General features: G+C 36.5%; 1 protein-coding gene across 2 annotated transcripts; it reads left to right on the top strand.

Moving 5' to 3' along the window:
- The first annotated feature begins 239 nt into the window (after positions 1-239).
- On the top strand, positions 240-15511 carry LOC139976193 (arylsulfatase B-like). Of its 2 annotated transcripts, none has more exons than XR_011796030.1 (7): positions 240-845; positions 7743-7929; positions 9117-9316; positions 9698-9908; positions 10174-10443; positions 11319-11497; positions 11976-12116. XR_011796030.1 is itself a non-coding variant. In XM_071984702.1 (7 exons), exons 1-7 carry the CDS (start codon positions 465-467, stop codon positions 12242-12244), a joined length of 1686 nt encoding a protein of 561 aa, XP_071840803.1. In that variant the 5' UTR covers positions 261-464; the 3' UTR covers positions 12245-15511. The 2 variants fall into 2 exon arrangements, 1 of the variants encoding a protein (XP_071840803.1); XM_071984702.1 differs by having other exon boundaries at positions 261-845; positions 10174-10432; positions 11976-15511.
- The last annotated feature ends 4496 nt before the right edge of the window (positions 15512-20007 follow it).

Genomic DNA, 20007 nt, shown 5'->3' with positions numbered 1-20007 from the left:
CAAAATTTGGCCTAAGGTTATCCTTCAAAATATCATAATGACGTAACTTCCGTTCTGCTATTGTCACGATCTCAAAATATAAGCATACCATATTTATTTTTGTCATTTCCCATCGTCGAGATTTTGATCAGATTACCATCCCATAATGATTGCACGTATAACCTAGTATTCCAGAACAAACAAATCGTGCTCGAATTTCTCGGCATACATAAATACATAGACCTCTCAAGCCCAACCTTGCACTTGTCATCAACTTGTTATAGCTAATATGTACCAGTAATTCTTACCCATACGTCACAAACGGATGTAGTTGAAAGGAACCAACTTTAACTCAGTATCACCCCGAACACTGCAGACAATTCTATTTGGCCACCGACAGCCCAGATGTTCAGACACCCTGGTTATAGGAGGCATACCTTGCGAGATACAAACACATTCCACCGTGTAATCCGGACATTGTCATCATGGCAAACCGTTACGCCTTGGTGATTTTATTGTTCCTTATGATTGTAAACGTTAACATTCTACTTGCACCAGCTAAGAAAACCCAACCGAAAAAGCCTACCAACAAGAAATCCAAAAAGAGTTCCACTTCCAAAGACCGACTAGAACAAAATGGATCTTCTCCGTCGTCGCCACCGCCACCGTCGTCTCCGCCGCATATCATCTTCATCCTTGCCGATGATTTGGGATGGAACGACATTGGGTACCACGCAAAGGCTGGCTCTCTAGCCAAGACCCCATTTCTCGACAGAATGGCGGAAACTGGTGTAAAACTTGAGAATTATTACGTCCAGCCCGTGTGTTCACCAACTAGAAGTCAACTAATGACGGGAAGGTATCAGGTAAGTGATTGATGTAATTCTTGGATAAAGTGTATATGTGTGGAAGCTTATACAGTCGATGCAAGATCTATACAAAAGTAAACAGACAAGGGTAATAGGGTTATACAGGAAATCAAATACTGTAATCACGCTCATGTACATCTTAAAACACACCTTGTTTTTCGTCGTTCACTGTGGTATACTTGTTCAATAGGTTCTCGATATTACAAACTCTATAGATATTACAGTCAGCATCTAATTCGTGATTATACTCATGTTGTTTTGTTATGTTTCAAAAAATGCAGAGAGAGAGGGGGTGGGGGTGGGGGAGAGAGGAAAGTTTGAAAGTATATATTTCGATTTTTCATTTTGTACCAATATCTTAAAAGTACAAGTATTTGTTAATATTAAATACGTTTACTCGTTATATGGACTTCATATAGTGAAAATGATTTGTAGTACCAATTGACCAATTGTAATCTGCTGTTACTTATTTGGTAAAATAAGGGCAAGGTTGCGATCGGTTACAACATATAGTGGTTGCGTAACATAGATAAGGTTGGTAAATATTTGCAACATCAACCTATCGGGTCAAAGTACACACATACATGGGAACGACACATGTTTGCTAGCTTGTTGTGGATAATCCAGTGCTTAAAATCGTTAAAAGGGGTTCATTATTACTCTATATTTCAATACAAAACTTTCATATATCATTTCGATGTGCTTCCGTATATAGTTTATATATGTTAACCATTTAAGAATCGATCGGACATTGTTATTGTCATGTTATCATGTATAGTTAACATAGTAAAAGTTACAAGGAGGAAGGGGTTGTATTTCAATCTACAGAAGAGGTGTAGACTGCCGAGATATGTTTACATCTCAGTATATAGTATGGACCATTTTACGTAGATGAATATTGTATAGTGAGTCCGCAGGTATTGCTATTGATAGTTAAGCATAATTGCCCCTACTTATACTCACCCTCATCGATTTGTACTTATATATTGGAGGCCATATGTATAGACAATGGTGCAATACCGGAACCTGAAACATGTATGACGGTACGTGATGCCAATCTACTCTGCAGTGTTTTGCAGTTAGACACTGGACGTAAACAAGCATGCATAGGCCTACCACCTCCTGCGTTACAGGACACACAAAGTTCTATATGGCTTAAATCCCATAATGTAATATATATAGACAATATATATACATATATATAGACAATATATAGACAATATATATATATATATATATACATATATATATATATATATATATATATATATATATATATATATATAGATATATATATATATATATATATATATATATATATATATATATATATATATATATATATATATATATATATATATATATATATATATATATATATATATATATATATATATATATAAACATCATCTTTCCTGGTGAGCAGGTGAAAGTCAATGCAATCAATATTCCTGCCGAATAAAAGAACTTTATTGAAATTATTGGACCGTTGACATCTTTACAGGCCCACAATATATGACCTTACTACACACCTCATTTTTAAATAAATCGTCAATTTTCTTGGTTTGGGTCATCAAAAATATCACCAATTTTTCAGTCTGTCACTGATTTGCCAGATGCTGTTTATTTTACCAACTCGATAGACCAAGAATATTTTTTTCAGGTACCTAAGTTTCGCAAAACACAACAAGTAAGGTCTACAGCGCTGAAGTAACCTCGTTAATTGTTTCGGACCAAATGGAGATGCGAGTGCGTTTTGGGACGGTGGAGATTGGTGAGAAGGGGGATAGGGGTGAACATTTGAGGAATAGAGGAGAGTAAGGGAAAGAAAATGAAGGCGGCGAAAGGGAAAAGAGATGAATTATTTTCATAGAGAGGAAATTGGAAAGGGGCAAATGAGGGCTGGAAAAAATCTTTTCAATGAGAGGAAATTTAAACAAAAATGGTAATTAAGTTTATATTAGAAAATACGCCTATAAATAGGTAGATCATGCGATATGACGTACATGATTGTTAACAGGAATTTCTATACGAGATCCGTCCCCTTATTAATTAATCAATTTAATCTAGCTTATCTAAGGTTTTCCATTATAATCGTTTAAAATTATTTTCGGTATATATAAATACGCTGAAATTAACAATATAAAGACTGACGTGTTAAACTAAGGGGTAAATCTGTGGTTTAAACTTGAAAATAGAAATATGTCGAATGGGCTGATAAGAAACGTGGTAAATGAAACAATGGTGAATTATAAATAGAATGGGTTTGTGTTATAGCTTAATTAAGAAGAGACAATAGTGAGATCCGACAATACAATTATATCGAATGAGCTGATAACAAACTTCCGATTGGAATGATAAGAATGTGGTTTGATTCTTGCTTTTATTTCTAAATTCGTACAAAGAATCGAATAATAGGAAATGCAACTAAGTTAGGTCAATAAGAAATGAAAAATTAATTAATTAATTCGGTTTGGTTGTTTGCTTACAGCAAATAATCTTTACCATTAAAGTTCAAGTATATGGTTACACATACAGACCACATGCAGAACAAAACAGCAAGTTTGAAAAGACACCTCTTGACGTCACGTGTGAGTCTTATTTTGAGGTCATTGTCCCCACGGACTGCACCCGAACAAAACTGTATAACCCTAATATATGAGATTGGTCGGGGTCAATGTGCAACACCTCATCGGCCAAACTACTTAACACATTTGTGAAAGACATTGGGTGATCGCATTTCTAAAAAGCAAAAAAAGGTTTGTTCGATATCATTGTTTATCTACCCGATTTGACTTCCGATTTATAAGGACAACGCGGTCATCAATTCAGGTTAACTTAAGTCATGTTGACTTTCTTGTCGCATACGTTTCTATGGTTACCGTATCTGAATCCGTAGAATCACACAATCGGTTTATCGATTCATCCTTTGACTGCAGGTTGCTGTTGATTTTATTTGTTTTTTGTTTTTCTGTTGTTTATTTTGTTTTCTCGTTTTGTTCTTTCCACCTGTTAGAAAACCTCGAGCCAGAAAGTACAAACGAAGAGTAATTAAAACAAATGAAAAATAATTCATAAAAATGAATACACATCTCAGGATTGAAATACAAAGAATTTATTTGAGAAAAAAAAACAGTGTTTGGTGTTTCAAGCACTTAACTTACACCTAGTCTCAGTGAATCCTCGTGAAAACATCGTCTTGCTCAGTCATGTAGCTATAGGAATTGGTTCGATCACGTGGGATTTTACCTAAACGTTTGAATGATTGTAAAACAGAAAATGGCTTTTACATATTACATGAAAATTACAGGTTTGGTTAAGAAGTGAATTTCATATCGTGATGTCATCGTAGTGTCTGTAAATATGGGTGTCACCATAAACTGGTTTATGAATATTCATATATTCAAATGACAAATTACGATCGAGTTGACATATTTTGTTGTAATAAATCAATTGATTTCACACCTCAGAACGAAATTAACAATTGTCAATGATAAAATAGAACTATGGATTTTATAAAACTAAAAAACGTCTCACTCCTACCCCAGCCCCAACAACCACAAACATAAATAAATAAACAAACAAAAAGAACAAATAAACTGAAATGAAATGAAATGAAATAGAAAAACCTGACGATTTGAAGTGACAAAAATGTATTGATGGTTACTGTCGTTTTACATCAACCCTTTTCTGGCTTGTAACTCGCCAGAAGACAGCTTGAGACCAGCCAATACACATAGCTAGTACAGTAACTACTGTTCATGTTCCACAACCGTGCATCAGTTACTACTGCGCTGTGTTCATGTGGCACAGTAATTACTGCAAGTTTTTTCTTACTGCAAATTTTAAAACATTAAATTTTAATTTTAAAATTTAAAATTTAAATTGTTTTTAAAAAATTTAAAATTATTATTATTATTATTTTTTTTTAAATTACTGCAAATTTTCACCTGTCGGACTCGTAGTTCAAAGTGTAACAGCTTTCCAGTAATTACCATGCCAACTGTAACACATGTTACCGTGTTGCGAACAAAGCGTAGTAGTTACTGGTGCACGGTTGTGGAACATGAACAGTAGTTACTGTACTAGCTATGAGTATTGGGTGTTGAGACAGCAGTTCCTCACCAGCTTGTAATTTCTTGTAAACCGGAAGAACATGTCTAAGGTCATGTGGTAGATGTGTACTTCTCCTTTTGATAAAACAGTTTCAAATGTTTTCTTCTGGAAATGTTAAGGTGAAACTAAGGGTTCATGGATCGATACTGCACGATGTCAGACGCGATAACAATGTATTCACAAGATAGGAACACCGAGCTTTCGCTTCCGTCTGGCCTCACTATTAGATCACCTTTCTAGATTTCACATGTTCCATGTTTAAAGATTTTGTATAATAATTGAATGGGTGGATCAGAAGAAGAAAAGGAAATCTGAACATATTTCAAATGAATTAGTCGAGATTATGCTTACTTGCCCAACCTCATTAGAGCTCATACACACTCAAGAGGTTATGTCACTTTTTTTTTTCAATCAACAGCAGTAGCAGTAATATTAACAGGATATAAGCCTAATCGCAGCAACCGTTAACGTTTGGGCTGCAACATCAGTATAACATTAACAGTAACAACAGTAACAGACTCGCACCGCTGTGCAGCCAATGGAATCTGCCCTTGCTAAAAGTCAAACCACTATGTTCGGTCAATGCAACATTAATTAATTGAGGTATAATATATCCATACCACTTGTTTTAAAGGATATAGAGAAAATCAATTTCATGCCTAAAAATGCACATCAACGAATGCAATCCAAGGGTACTCTGTTAATAATCTAAATTTATAAAAAAAAAAAAAAATTTTTTTTTGTTTTTTGGTTAAGTTATAAATGGGTCGATGTGTACTGAGGCGATGACGTCATTACTATAGTTTAGCCTGTTGATATAAATGTTTTAGATTTGAATATGATGCCGGGATAGCTAAAAACATAACTTTAGCATTAAAAGTGTCCCTGGTTTTTGTTTTGTTTTTACTATAAAAGGTAAACGCTGAAATTCCGCTGAAATCACCATTTAAGGTTTACCTTAAGTTCAAGGTTCAATCGTCGGGCAGGGAACATGCTTGTAAATAAGGGGTTAATCAACGGTCTAGCGTGCGTTACTCACAGGATTAATGCACGATCGGGGGATAATGCAAGCGATGCACGAGGGCGGAGCCCGAGTGCATCCAGCGACCCCGTTCATTCATACACTACCATTTGTGTGGGGGAAAAATCATAAAACAAAACATTTTTGGTTACATATAACCAAAGATTTATTAAAGTGATGCCCCGTAATTTTACCGTGCGTTACTCACAGGATTAACCACGGTCAGCTGATCTGAATGGACCAATAGGATTTAGGAATCTTTACTAAGTATGAATGAACAACGTTTTATGTAATGTGTATTGTTTCACCACCTGGTAAACCTTCGCAATGTAGCCTGATTTCATTCTTAAGTTCAGTTCATTTCCTTAACATGTGTGTTTCGTAACAACAGATTATTACAACAGCCAAAAAAAAAAACGTCAGTTTTTAAGGAACAGTCCATTGCAACATAAAATGGCTTGCTTTAAAGAAATAAATTCACATTTTGATACAAAAAACAATTGAAGATCGAAATCAATATAAATTGCTAACAGTTTTAGTGATACAAATACCAATAATAAAATAATAAAACGATTGAATCTAGCAACGGTAGAGACAGTAAATATCTTTACTACAACCATATGCCGCTTTATATTCAGATTATATATATGTTAAAGTTAAGTCGACTTTCCACCTGCATCAATTCCGAGGAGAAAGCGATAACACATATTTTTAGGCTGAAAAAGAGGAAAAACAAAGTATGAAGTTATGAACCACCCAATATGATTTCTTCTTGCACAATTGATTTTAGTTTTATTTAGTATTATCATAATCATTATCATCATCATAATTTCTATATCAAACAGATTTATCTATTAGAGGATATTCCAGAAGCAAATTTGTTCTTTGAATAACGAAAGAAGAACATATTCTAATCAGCGAGGTGAAATTCATTAACTGTGTTAACTATATATATATATATATATATATATATATATATATATATATATATATATATATATATATATATATATATATATTTGTTGAATACTTTGGTCTTCCTTGCTATTTCTGCATTGTCTATTACAGGAATATCCCTTTAATTCTTCATTTGATGTATTTCCCACCAAGAAATGTATTTTCCAGATCTGATCATATCTAGCTGCTGTATGTTATTATATCAGTCAAAGTTGCAGACCAAATAGTAATCAAACAATGGGGGCAATGCCTAATACGCGGTAGATTGTGATCACCTGGATGGATTCCCGAGTATCACTGACCGGTATTCCAAAAGACCCCCCTCAATTACACGCCATTAAAGATGGCGAATGGTTGTGAGAATCTCTGGATCTCCTTGGATGACTTTCTAATATTTTTGCTTCTAAACTGTGCTAGTCTTTTCGTTTCTTGCAATAACTGTATCCCTGTTAGTCATGATTTATAATATTCCGCACCGTCCCAGCTGTACTTCTCTGCCGCCCTCTTTCCACCCTGTTCACAATAGATAAGTCTATAGTTGAAATCATGTCACTATCATAATCGGTCAGAACAATCTGGGCTGACAACAAATTTGCGCCTTCCTATTAATTTTAAATATAATATTATTTTCGCAGTGGGCGCGTGGGGTCAGGTTGTTCAGGGCAAAGTAAGGGGATGGGGAGATGTTAAACATAAATTTCAATTATTCTTAGTTTCATATTTAAAAAAATTGTATCATACTGCGTTACATTATACTATAGACATGATAACTTTAGCATCAATATTTTGTGTCATTACAGATCAGAATGGGGACCCAGCACACTAATTTTTCTCCAGGAGAGAATATTTGCCTACCATTGAACGAGACGCTTCTACCAGAGCTGTTACAGAAGCAAGGTTACGTAACTCACGCTATAGGAAAATGGCACCTTGGTATGGCTAAACGGGCTTGTCTACCAACAAGAAGGGGGTTTGATAGCTTTTTTGGTAAGAAATAATATCAATTCCGTCAGTATGTAAAATATTAGATAGTTTTCGCTATTTTTTTTATTTTTTGCACGTTCGGTACGAATTAATCCTTGTGCAAAAAAACCAAAAAAAAACTCTCACTGAAAAGCTGACACGTTGGACATTTATAACACCTTCAATATTCCGTAAACCATGTAGGTTTTTATATTCATGAGAGCTCAGACCAGTGGCGTAGGAAGGTACTTTTGAGTGGGGGGGGGGGTGAAGATTGATGGCCGGCCTGGGGAGGGGTGTAAGGGTGAGGGGGTGTCCCTCTCCCCTTTGGATTTTTTTGGCATTTTCAGGTGGCCTCAGATGCAATTTGGTGCAATATAGCACACTTCAACACCCACTCCATTTTGTAAATAATTTTGCATTTTCACCTGGCCTTAGATGCAATTTGGTGCTCCAAATGAGACTATTTTTTTCTCATTTGGAAATGAAAAAGGGGTTTTCTGACTTGCGAAGCGGGGGGGGGGGGGCGGCGGAATGATACTTCCGCCCCACCATATTTTTCACTGGGGGGGCTGGCGCCCCCAGCCCCCCGGTTCCTACGCCCTTGGCTCAGACTTTTCGTTTCTTGTAAAACAGGCCTCCTTACTAACCAGTGAACAGTTGTCGTGTGCTGTCATGGAAAGGACTTCAGTTGTCTAAATTTACCTCATTTCTTGCACCAGATGTACTTTTTATCATGCTAGTCACCATCCAAGCCAAAGAAAAGAGGGGTGTGGTGGGTGAGGATGGGGGGGGGGGGAGGTAACCCTCAACAGATCCTGTTTGTTATAATATCGTCAAAGAGGATCTCCTGTTGCTTTTCGGCACCTAGATGTAGACCATATATGGAGTGTGCCAACATATAGATAGCGAAGCAGCAGTAACATAAACTCTCAATTCCAAGGATTGGGCGTTTTCTGTAAGTTTTAAAGTGTCCACGGAAGTATCACTCTTTTGAAGTGTGAATTCAACTGCTTTCAAGGAGCAAAAATGATAGGGTATACGGTTTTACTCCAAACAGAAAGAAAAATCTTCTAAAGATCCAATCAGAGTTCATTTTGCACCAAGTCACTTTTCGCCGGCATGCATAAGAATGAAATTTAATCACTTAAAAGAGTAATACATAATAATTACTTTAATTCCGTTTATTTATTTTTTTTAAATTTCTTTAGGTATTGTTCTCGGAACAAGTGATCATTATACTTATGAGAGGTCGATTGTATACGACAAAAAACTACCAAATAGAACTGCTACGTCAGGAAATAATCTCTATGAAAACGAAAATGCTACAACGAAATACATAGGAAAATTCTCGGCGGAATTATACACCGAAAGAGCTATCGATATAATACGAAAACACAAAAAGAAAAAGGTAAGTATAAGTGTAATGTCTCAGGCCTTTGTGAAAATGATATCAGCAAATATGTCGACAATCATAATTGATTTATTTTATATAATATATATATATATATTATTAAGAAAACCACGTAAACTCCAAAAGAAGATTTTAGTAGAGAAAACCAGAGAAATAAGATATGACTCATAATTGACATAATAAGGAGTATTGTTTTTAGAAAATATATTGGAATTTCCGGTCAAAAAGGACATTTTTGTACTTTTCATTCGACTATATAAATGTATATATATTTATATATATATATATATATATATATATATATATATATATATATATATATATATATATTTTTACATATATTTACATATATTGTTTTGTTTTTAATTTCCTAAACAGCCATTGTTTCTTTACTTACCATTTCAAATGGTACACAAACCAGACAAACTACCTAAAAAGTATTTGAGAGATTTCAAGAGAAAGGTAAACAACAGAGATAGACTCCATTATTTAGGCCGAGTCGCAGCTCTAGATCTTGCAGTTAAAAGTATCGTCAAGGCGTTAATAGTGCACCAACTTTACGATAACTCTGTGATTATATTCTCCACAGGTAAGATATTTGATTATTTTCGACGGCGTCAAAATAATTTATTTCACAAAATATTACTCTGACAATAGGAGGGAGGTCGGGGACGGGGTATCCGGGGGGGGGGGTGCGGTGTTAAGCATTACACTTTCTTACTGGTAATTATTAATAACATTTTTAAAATTTTAACTGCATGATAACCGGTCAATGAAAGAAAGAAATCATTTTAAAACTAAAGATGTAAAAATATTGCTATTATGTAAATGTTTACCCAAACCGTCATTTACAGATAACGGTGGTTCGGTCAAGCATATGGCTAGTAACTGGCCTCTCCGTGGGGGCAAAGGAAGACTATGGGAGGGAGGTATAAGAGCTGTGGGGTTTGTCCATAGTCCACTCCTCCCTAGAAAAGTACGAGGTTCCTCCTACCATGGATTAATGCACATCTCTGACTGGTTCCCGACTTTAATAGAGGGCGTGGCAGGAGGAAGCTTGAAAAAAAGCTTTAGTAAATCACTGGATGGTTACAACGTTTGGAAGAGCATCACGTTAGTATACGGTACTATATATAAATATATTTAAAGAATGGTTATCATATGTAAATTGTCAGATTCAAAGCACCCGGGCTGCACTCTGTATACAATCATAACACTTGGGTAATACGCCCTCATTGACAGTTATACAAAGCCAGTTTATACGCATTCACACACCAGTAGAATCACTGTGGTCGAGTGGTACGGACTTCGGTCTGTGACACAAGATCCGGGGTTCGATTCCTAAATTCGCCTGGTGAGTCCCAAGAGGACGAAACCGTGTATATGCCATTTACACACTGAAGCAACGTTTATTTTATATATTTGAGTTTAGAATAATTCGATACAAAATTAATTCATAGGCTTGACTAGTACAATACGTTTAAATGGTGTGAAGACTCGCGCAAAAAGAAACGTCTCATGCCGGTAATCTGACCTAGTTTCGAATGAGGTGTAACAGAAGTGTTAGACACCACCATCGATCACAGAAATGCACACACAGCTTGCTACCGTCGGTCATTAGACACTAGTGTACAGTCAGTACATGCAGCTACGGTCAATACCCACAGCACAGTGTACAAACGATACAGCGATGGACATCTCAGGTTCAGCTAAAGATAACAAGGTTTCACGTTTCACCACTGTCTGCATTTTGTAGCGACAAGAGAAAAACTTCACTTGCAAGCAATGGAAAGTTAGCTTTTAAAAGATGGCGGCACGCTGTTTGGGGCGAGTCTTCAATGCCTTTAAGCTTAGATAACGAAGCAAATTGTCAACAAAGTTGAAAATATCTTATTTGCATACCTCGCTACAGGATATTAACTTGATGTAGGAATAATAAAATGAAACGAGGTATTTCTATAATAATAGTATGCCTTTGTTTTCCACTATTTATTTTAAGGTCTTTGCGTCGATCACCACGAGTTGTTATATTGCATAACATTCACCCATTTGCACACGTTAGAGATTGGAGGACAAAAGACATGAAAGAGTGGGGACCGTTGAACAAGTTACCATTCAATGCAACACTGAGGGCAGCTATACGAATAGGAGACTGGAAACTAATGACGGGAGGACCTGGTAAAGTATTCATTCATGAGATTCAATCCTGACCATGAGTCCATCAAACCAACAATCGATCGATCAATCAATCAATCAGTCAGTCTGTACTCACTCAGTCAGTCAATCAGTTCATCCATCCATCCATCCGCCCGTCCATCCGTCTATCGATCAATCAATCAATCAGTCAGCCGTACTCACTTAGTCAGTCAATCCATACATCCATCCATCCGTCTGTCCATCCGTCTATCGATCAATCAATCAGTCAATCAACCAAAGAATCAACACACTACCAAATGTTTTGAGATGGATTTCATCTTCTAAAATGAAGGTTTGATCTTTGAACCCCTATGTAGTTTTCATATCTGACTTCTCCGCCACCCGCCCCCCCCACTCCCCCTCCCCCTCCCCCCCCCCGCAACTGTTGAACGCCAACGAAGACACCCAACATTCATTTTCCGCTTCTTCTTCTTCTTCTTTATTTATTTATTTACTGAAGGTACTGGGCGACGCTATCTACCTCCCGAGAGTTCAGTAAAGAAGCTTTTCATCTATGACGATCAGGATCCGATTCGCCTCTACAACATCAAGAAAGATCCAAAAGAGATGAATAATCTAGCCTTAAATTTCACGGGAAAAGTCTTTAGGATGCTTAGAAAACTAGGACACTATCAAAAGCAGGCAGTAGAACCATTAAAATATCATATTGACCAAAGAAGCAATCCAAGCTTACACAATGGTGCATGGACGCCATGGCTAGATGATTAATAATATGTTGGTATATATATATATGTGTGGGAAATTAAAATCTATATCAGGGATTCATATAAGTTTCATTTTTTATTTAATGGCAGTCTATGAAATAAATAATATCTTCTCTTGAGACAGTGGCTATTAAATATGTTATGCATGAGCGTCTGCTGTGGGAGGTGAGATTAATGAAATCGACATTAGACTCATTCAGAATAACGTAAGGGTAGAAGTTGATGAAATAGAATTAAGGAGTTTCAAGGGAACTACAGGTTATGTACCCATTATTTAACTTCTATTTTGTATAATGGGATAGAAAGAGATCGAAATAATGATTTAAGTAGCGCCATTGTATGCTGATACATTAATTCTACATCAATACTGCCTTTTGAGTTTAACCAGGGTCATGCTCTGCGGTATAGAAAGTCACTGCATTGACGAAGAATGATCAACAGGCTCAACAATTTTACAAATGTCAGTACCACTGAAATGTTTTATATTGCCGTCAACTATTTTGACCTTGTCTTGTGATTGTATGCGATACAGGAAGAGACGGGAATGTTGCATACTGAGTTTGAAGGAGGCTAGAATGATGAACTCAGTATTGTGTTTATATGTGATATTACTAGTATAAAGCTGTGTATTGAGTTTGAAGGAGACTAGAATGATGAACTCAGTATTTGTGTTTATATGTGATATTACTAGTATAAAGCTGTATATTGAGTTTAAGGGAGGCTAGAATGATGAACTCAGTGAGTCAGTATTTGTGTTTATATGTGGCAGTACTACTATAAAGCTGTATATAGTGTTGTTTGAAGGAGACTAGAATGATGAACTCAGTGTTGTGTTTATATGTGATAGTACTACTATAAATCTGTAAACTGAGTTTGAAGGAGACTAGAATGATGAACCCAGTATTGTGTTTACTGGTATAAAGCTATATTGAGTTTGAAGGAGACTGGAATGAACTCAATGCTGTGTTTATATGTGATATAACTAGTATAAAGCTGTATATAGTGTTGTTTGAAGGAGACTAGAATGATGAACTCAGTATTGTGTTTATATGTGATAGTACTACTATAAATCTTTTAACTGAGTTTGAAGGAGACTAGAATGATGAAGTCATTTGATATATTGTCGGATATATGTAATAGTACTACTATGAAGCTGTATATTGAGTTTAAAGGAGACTAGAATGATGAACTCAGTATTGTGTTTATATGCGGCAGTACTACTATAAACCTGTGTATTGAGTTTAAAGGAGACTAGAATGATGAGCTCAATGCTGTGTTTATATATGTCATGGTAATGCTATAAAGCTATTTACTGAGTTTGAAGGAGTCTAGAATGATGAACACAGTATTGTGGCAATATATGTCATAGTACTACTATATATAAAGCTGTATATTGCGATTCAAGGAAAATGATGTGTTGTGGTTTATTTGTTGTTACAGTTGAATTTCATCTGACTGGTCATTTTCTATATAAGGGGGTACTCTGGCATTGGAGTAGACATTATTAACAGTCAATCAAAATATTATCACGGTCACTTTTGATGGACTGATTTTCAGTTTTAAATCGCAAACAAAATTGCCGATTTATTTCTTATCATTTCGATAGTGGTCCTAGCCCTCCTAGATTTTATTAATCTGTCTATAGTGTTTTCACCATATATATTGAAGTAAGTAAGGTCGTAGTAGAGTTAATTGAGCTGCATTCAACCAGGCCAATCATAGGAAGGAAAAGTTTCCGAATAAATGATGGCGCTAGTATTAAACTCTGTGCTATTTCGTAGGAAATATAACAATGGCCTTTAACAGCACCCTTACATTCAATATTAGGAGAATAGCGCTTTATCAGGTCACGTTTTCAGTGGACGGTGGCTGCAAACATTCATAGGCAAGGATTCACGCATTCCACCTACGTCGTTTCTTGTCGATTTGACCGACTCGCTTCGCATCCTCCAGGGTTCTTTTGTGACATCAAGGAAGACATGGACACGCAACCTAGGCCGCAAAAAGTGTCATGCCACCACCGGGGCGTTATGAACCCCGATGTGCCTTGAGTCCTATAGCACGATTTACACGACCAACAAGGAAATGACTCTTTCGTCACCCTTTGTCGCACTAGCCACCACGTCAGCTGATACAATATACCTTTGAATTAATATATAAAGATTCTAAAGAGGGGTATCTTCAAGTGAAAACGACTTCTGTAGCTTGAGGTGGACTCGAACTCGAAACAGCAGGTTATCAATCCACTGATCTATCCTCTGCATCATCTCATTGCTTACTTCGCAACCGAACTTGGGTTATCTTACAATCAATCTTCCTCACATAATCGCTATGAATAATATTAACTCACATGTACAATAAGCTAACAATGTCTTTGGTTACGCAGCAACCAGGAAATTAATGCTATTTTCTTTTAAAGTTCTAATTGCAATATGCATGGGCTTTCGTTACAATGCCATTGATGATTTCGAAGTAAGCTGAACAATAATAAAGAAATTCTTCTACAAACAAAAGGCTGCTTGAAGTTTACGCTAGGACCAAAAGAAACTACTTAATAGACTCAGATACCTAAACTGCCGCACGTTACGAGTCCCTGGCTAGGGATTTGATTCACTGGAATTAGTAATTCAGAATTCCAAAAGGTGTTACAGTTGGATCGGATGGCCATTGCCATACACACACCCTTCATATGACACTGGGTTTACCTAATATACAAGTAATCACCGTTATTAATGTTTACTTTGATCCATTATCAGATTTCGTGGTAACAGAACTAACATTGATAATTTTTCAACAATTGATGTTAACGAACAAACTTTGCAAAGTGTTAAGGAAAATTGTAAAGTAGTCATAAAGGAACGTGTTGCTTATCTGGGGTTATTAAAGAGTCTGTTATCTTTACTGTGAAAATGCACTATTTTTACACATTCTTCTTTTCCTATAACTAGTCGCATGTTTAACTTTAAAACTACATCCCATTAACTTGCAAATTTCAGAAATGACGTAATTTAACCCTCTCCGTGTTCCATTCCTGTGTAGTATATCACCCAAAATCAAATGTGAATTCGTATAAGTTCTGCTCAAAGACCCAGTACTATATGTGTTTTATTTTATTTTATTTCTAACGTTGGTCATTCAGGCTATAAAAGTAAACTTTTGAAAAGTCATTATTTTCCTGCAATCATATACAAACATTGGACATCATACAGAATGTAGTATAGTAATTTAATTTTAACTAGAAAAATATTTCTGTGTCTTGTTAGATTAAAATTATCTCTCTCATTTCTCGTCAGATGAAACTAAAATCTGTGACATATCTTTAACACATGAAAGTCACACTAGAATAAACTTTAGCACGAAAACCAGAAATGATTGAGCTGCAATTCGACTATTTCCAGGTGTCATCCTATAACTACAAGTAATGTAGCAAAGTTATTATGCCCAATGGTATGTTTTGTTGCGGAACTTCCCAAGAATGTTTTTGATATTAATATCATCCATATAATGACTGTACTTAGCTTCATTTGTGCAGGAAGTTATCACGTAGATCAGGGGTTCCCTATAACTTGGGTGCATGAACCCCCAGGGGTGCGTGATTACATCCCATGGGGCTCGTGAGACGTTTCTGAAAGTCAAAATTAGAGTACTCTTTGTTGAACTAAAATCTGATATATCATATAGCTTAGTCATGTACAAACGTTGTACCTATCGACAACCTCTACAATATTACACTATGAACTTGATCTTTTACGAAGCACTGTTATACTTATTGTAGTATAATAATAATGATCATGTCTCGAAAAATTGTGGGTTCGTGGACAACTCTGACATCCACTGGGGGTTCGTGGGAGGATAAAGTTAGGGAAACCCTTACTTAGATCAATCATTCTGGTAAAGCGACTGGGTATGCTTTCAGCTTTTCAAAGAATACTGTAGATCTGTTTGCGTTGTACAACCGATAACAGTTTCATCTCGAAAGAATATCACCCGACTTTTGATTGCTTATTTCTATTAGTTGCAAGTAAATGGCTTTAATTTTCATGAACAATGTAAATCACCTTTACTATAGAATGCCAAAGCCTAGCTGTATGCAAAACGTAACTGAATGAGGTATATACTGCTCTTTGAAGAAACAAGTTTGACTGGTATGTCATTCAAAGCAAATAATCCTGCTAATAGGACCGTTACTTTCCTGTCGTACTATTTTACGTTGTTCAGACGTGAAAGAGATGCCACTATGATAACTCGAGAGCTCTATGGTGATACTAGTCATTTGGATAGTGAGTATGGAACGAAGGGAAATACATTAAACGTGTGGTTTCTGAACCCTTGTTGTGTAAGGTACGTACACAGTTCGTTTTTTTCTCTTATTGCCAGTTGCTTATATATGCAGTTTGTTAAGATGAGGTAATACAAAACTCGACTTCTATAAAGGAAGATAACGTCCAATAGAGAAAGTGAAATTTAAAGAAACCCTGTTACGTTTTCCAAAAGAATAATGGAAGACACACGGTATTTCTGTACTAGATTTAAACGTATTAAGAAGTAGCTAATATGGGTATTGAAATTTTTGTAGCCAGGTATAGACCTCACAGCTCCCCGATTATATGTCATTTAATAATGGCATCAGGGTTCAGTCTAATTAAAATGTAGCTTTGTAAAACATTAACCCAATAAATACATTTTCGGCAGAGCATTTGCTATTATTGACATTTCGTAGTGAATTTATCCTTCATGATATTATTTAGGCACAATTATTTTCTATGTTGGCTTTGGTTTATTTGTTGCTATTTCTAAGGAAACGAGTCAGCGCAGTAGGTTTATATCAGGGTTTCCCTAACTTTATCCTGTGGATGTCAGAGATGTCCACGAATCCCCAACTTTCGAGACCCGATCTGAGTCATTATTATACTATAATACGCATAACAGTGCTTCGTAAAGGATCAAGTTCATGGTGTAATATTGTAATAAAAACAAAAAAAAGAGATGAACAAATATTTATCTGGAAACTTCAAGATCAGATCACGAATTGTATCACGCATCGATCACCCATCACACACGATGAGACGGATGCTCCTGTTTTTTATCACATGCACGGTACGGTACTACTCTGGCAATATATGCGCATGGAACGCGAAAAGAGTTTGTCGATAGGTACGACTTTTGTACATTACTGAATTATATGTTATATCAGATTTTAGTTCAACAAAAAGTACTCTAGATTTGACTTTCAGAAACGTCTCACGAACCCCCTGGGATGGACTCACGCACCCCGTGTGGTTCATGCACCCCAGTTAGGGAACTCCTGGTTTAAATGATCAGCCATTTAAGAATAACACCGAATAGATAATGTCAAATGCACTATCGAATGTCAAAATTGCATCTATTTAATACAAATCTACCTCATAAATACAATGTCGGCAGCACGACTGGTCATTATTGACATTTCGTATTGTCAATATATCATTCTAGATATTTAGAGACAAATATTCTCTTATGTTGGCCTTAGTTTTATTTCTTGCTATTTCTAAAGAGATTTATAAGGAAACATTTCAGCTCTATAGTTTGAAGTGTTCAGCACTTTACATTGTGCACTTTCACACTGTGTTTACATTAGTGGCAGTTGTACTAACCAAAATTGTTACAATGCCTCTCCTTAGATAAAACATAACGTCTCTTTAGGAAAATGTATCCCGAGATAAGAGTAAAGTAAAGTTACCCCCTCACACAAGTTGCTATATATGTCAGACCTAGGCATAAAATGTGGATGAGGGATGTGGGAGTGGTAGCATCAGATATCGGCAAGAAACATAGTGTTTGTGTTTATGAAGTATATTACGTAGGATTTTTACTCGACCACCCTAGGGAAGAGTCAGTATTTAATCTGCTGCATTTCTGTTATTTGGTGGTTAGGTATTTACCTGCATGTTTTTCAACTAGATGATATATTAGCACATTTCGAAAATAGAGAGCGCCATCTGTATATAGAGCGCAATCTGGATAGAGAGCGCCTTCTGTATATGCACTATGGCATTTCAGTTATGGGGATTCTCTCTACTGATTGGCTAATTGCACTAAACAAGCACAGAGTTGAAATGTTCATTCTTAACTGAATGTCCATTAACAGCTTCTTATCAATCAACTTATCTACTACCCTGGATTATTTTGACTAAATTTGGGGTACATTTACTCCAGGAAGATCTTAACTATGGCTAGACAAAAAAATGGAATCATCAGTCAGAAAGGCAACATTGTTCCGGTCCAGGAACGAACTTTGGATGCAAGCCAAGATAGAAGTTCAAGATGGCGTTTCACTCGAATCTCAGCATGACGCAGTCAGCTCCCCACACCATCCCAATCCCCACTGCAAGACGATCAGTTACAAGAGACTTCCAGTGGGAGGTGACAGAAGAGTTTCTCCTCCATTTAATATCAACTCTATACCAAGCAGCGAGGAAGGTATTTAAAATCAATTAATGTCAACCAGCGCCAGTGATACAGTAAATGAGTATAGGCTTGTATACATTTGTCTGACATGGTGAATAAAGAAACTTTAACAACACATGTAATGATATATTTCTAGCCCTTGCAGAGCATAAATCTTAGAGTGGCTCATGTATGGAGGAAGTTTTTGGACGCTCTAAGTTTGGTTTCTAGAGTGAAAAGAAATTCATGCAGAACAAGCCAGGTAGAAATCCACGTGACGTTATTCGTTTCTTTGCAGTTGGCTTATCACAACACTTGCATCTAAGCTGTTGGTGTGAGACGATTTCTTAGTTGTCTTGGCGCATACCTTCCCATGAAACCAGTTCTCTGCAAAGATGTGCAAACCAATTTGGAAGAAATAAATAAAAAAAGACATGTCAAAGAACGGTCAGTTAGTCCAAGACGCTATGATGGAACACATGTGTTTGCCTAGAACTTCCCCTATCCGTATCCAGTACGACAGACAGTACAATAATCCTCTCCATATGGTCGCAAGAAAACTGCCTTTTGCCCCGGTCACGAACAGCAAAGATGTCCTCTTTGAGAATGCTACTAAGGAAAAAATTGTTGCGTATCATCAGATAAATAAGCTCTGTATAAGAGGAAAGCCAGGCAACATACAAAGAATACTTTTTAAGAAAAGTCACCCAGGAAAGACCCTGGGTACGAAAACCAAACTACAGAACGACTGATCCACTCTCAACCACAGTCCCCTTGCATCGCGACTGTGACTGTGTGATCATCGTCGGGTGTGTATCACCATTCCCCTCGAAAGGGAACAGATACTACACATGATCTTAGCCAAAAGGCCAAAAAGAATTGCACTGCTCTAATCATGACGACTGTGCGTCCATAATATGATATCGGCAATGAATAGGATGGTGGGAAAGTCGTCGTAGAGCAGCTATTGAAAGGCGAAGGTAACCTTAGAGTCAGTCACCTAGCAACTGCTTCCTATGGAAAGAGTTGCTGTGGGTTCGACCAAGTAACGATGAAAGAAGCTTGGCAGGGTGATTGGAAACCTCCTGGATGAGCAAAATCTTAACAGATCACCATGTCGAGCTATAACAAATGCAGCATTTCCAAGTAAATGTTCCCATCCGTAACTGCAACACGCAGACTCCTTCTACAAAAAAAGGTCTCGCTAAGCAGACATTACTGCCAGTAGAAAGGCAGAATAAGGTAACAGCAAGAAAGTTATCACAGCAATGACTTTTATTACTCAATGTTACAGTGGCAACCACCGAGAATAATATTTTAAGTCTTTAATCTGTAGAAAAC

The sequence above is a fragment of the Apostichopus japonicus genome, chromosome 11, assembly GCF_037975245.1.
Source record: "Apostichopus japonicus isolate 1M-3 chromosome 11, ASM3797524v1, whole genome shotgun sequence".
Lineage (NCBI taxonomy): Eukaryota > Metazoa > Echinodermata > Holothuroidea > Aspidochirotida > Stichopodidae > Apostichopus > Apostichopus japonicus.
The sequence above is the reverse complement of the archived record's forward strand: the minus strand, read 5'-3'. Positions and strand labels throughout refer to the sequence as shown.

Coding starts and splice junctions, on each gene's coding strand:
- LOC139976193 (XM_071984702.1), top strand. CDS start 465: ATGGCAAACCGTTACGCCTTGGTGATTTTATTGTTCCTTATGATTGTA. Junction 846..7,742: donor TAATGACGGGAAGGTATCAG/GTAAGTGATTGA, acceptor GTGTCATTACAG/ATCAGAATGGGGACCCAGCA. Junction 7,930..9,116: donor GGGGTTTGATAGCTTTTTTG/GTAAGAAATAAT, acceptor AAATTTCTTTAG/GTATTGTTCTCGGAACAAGT.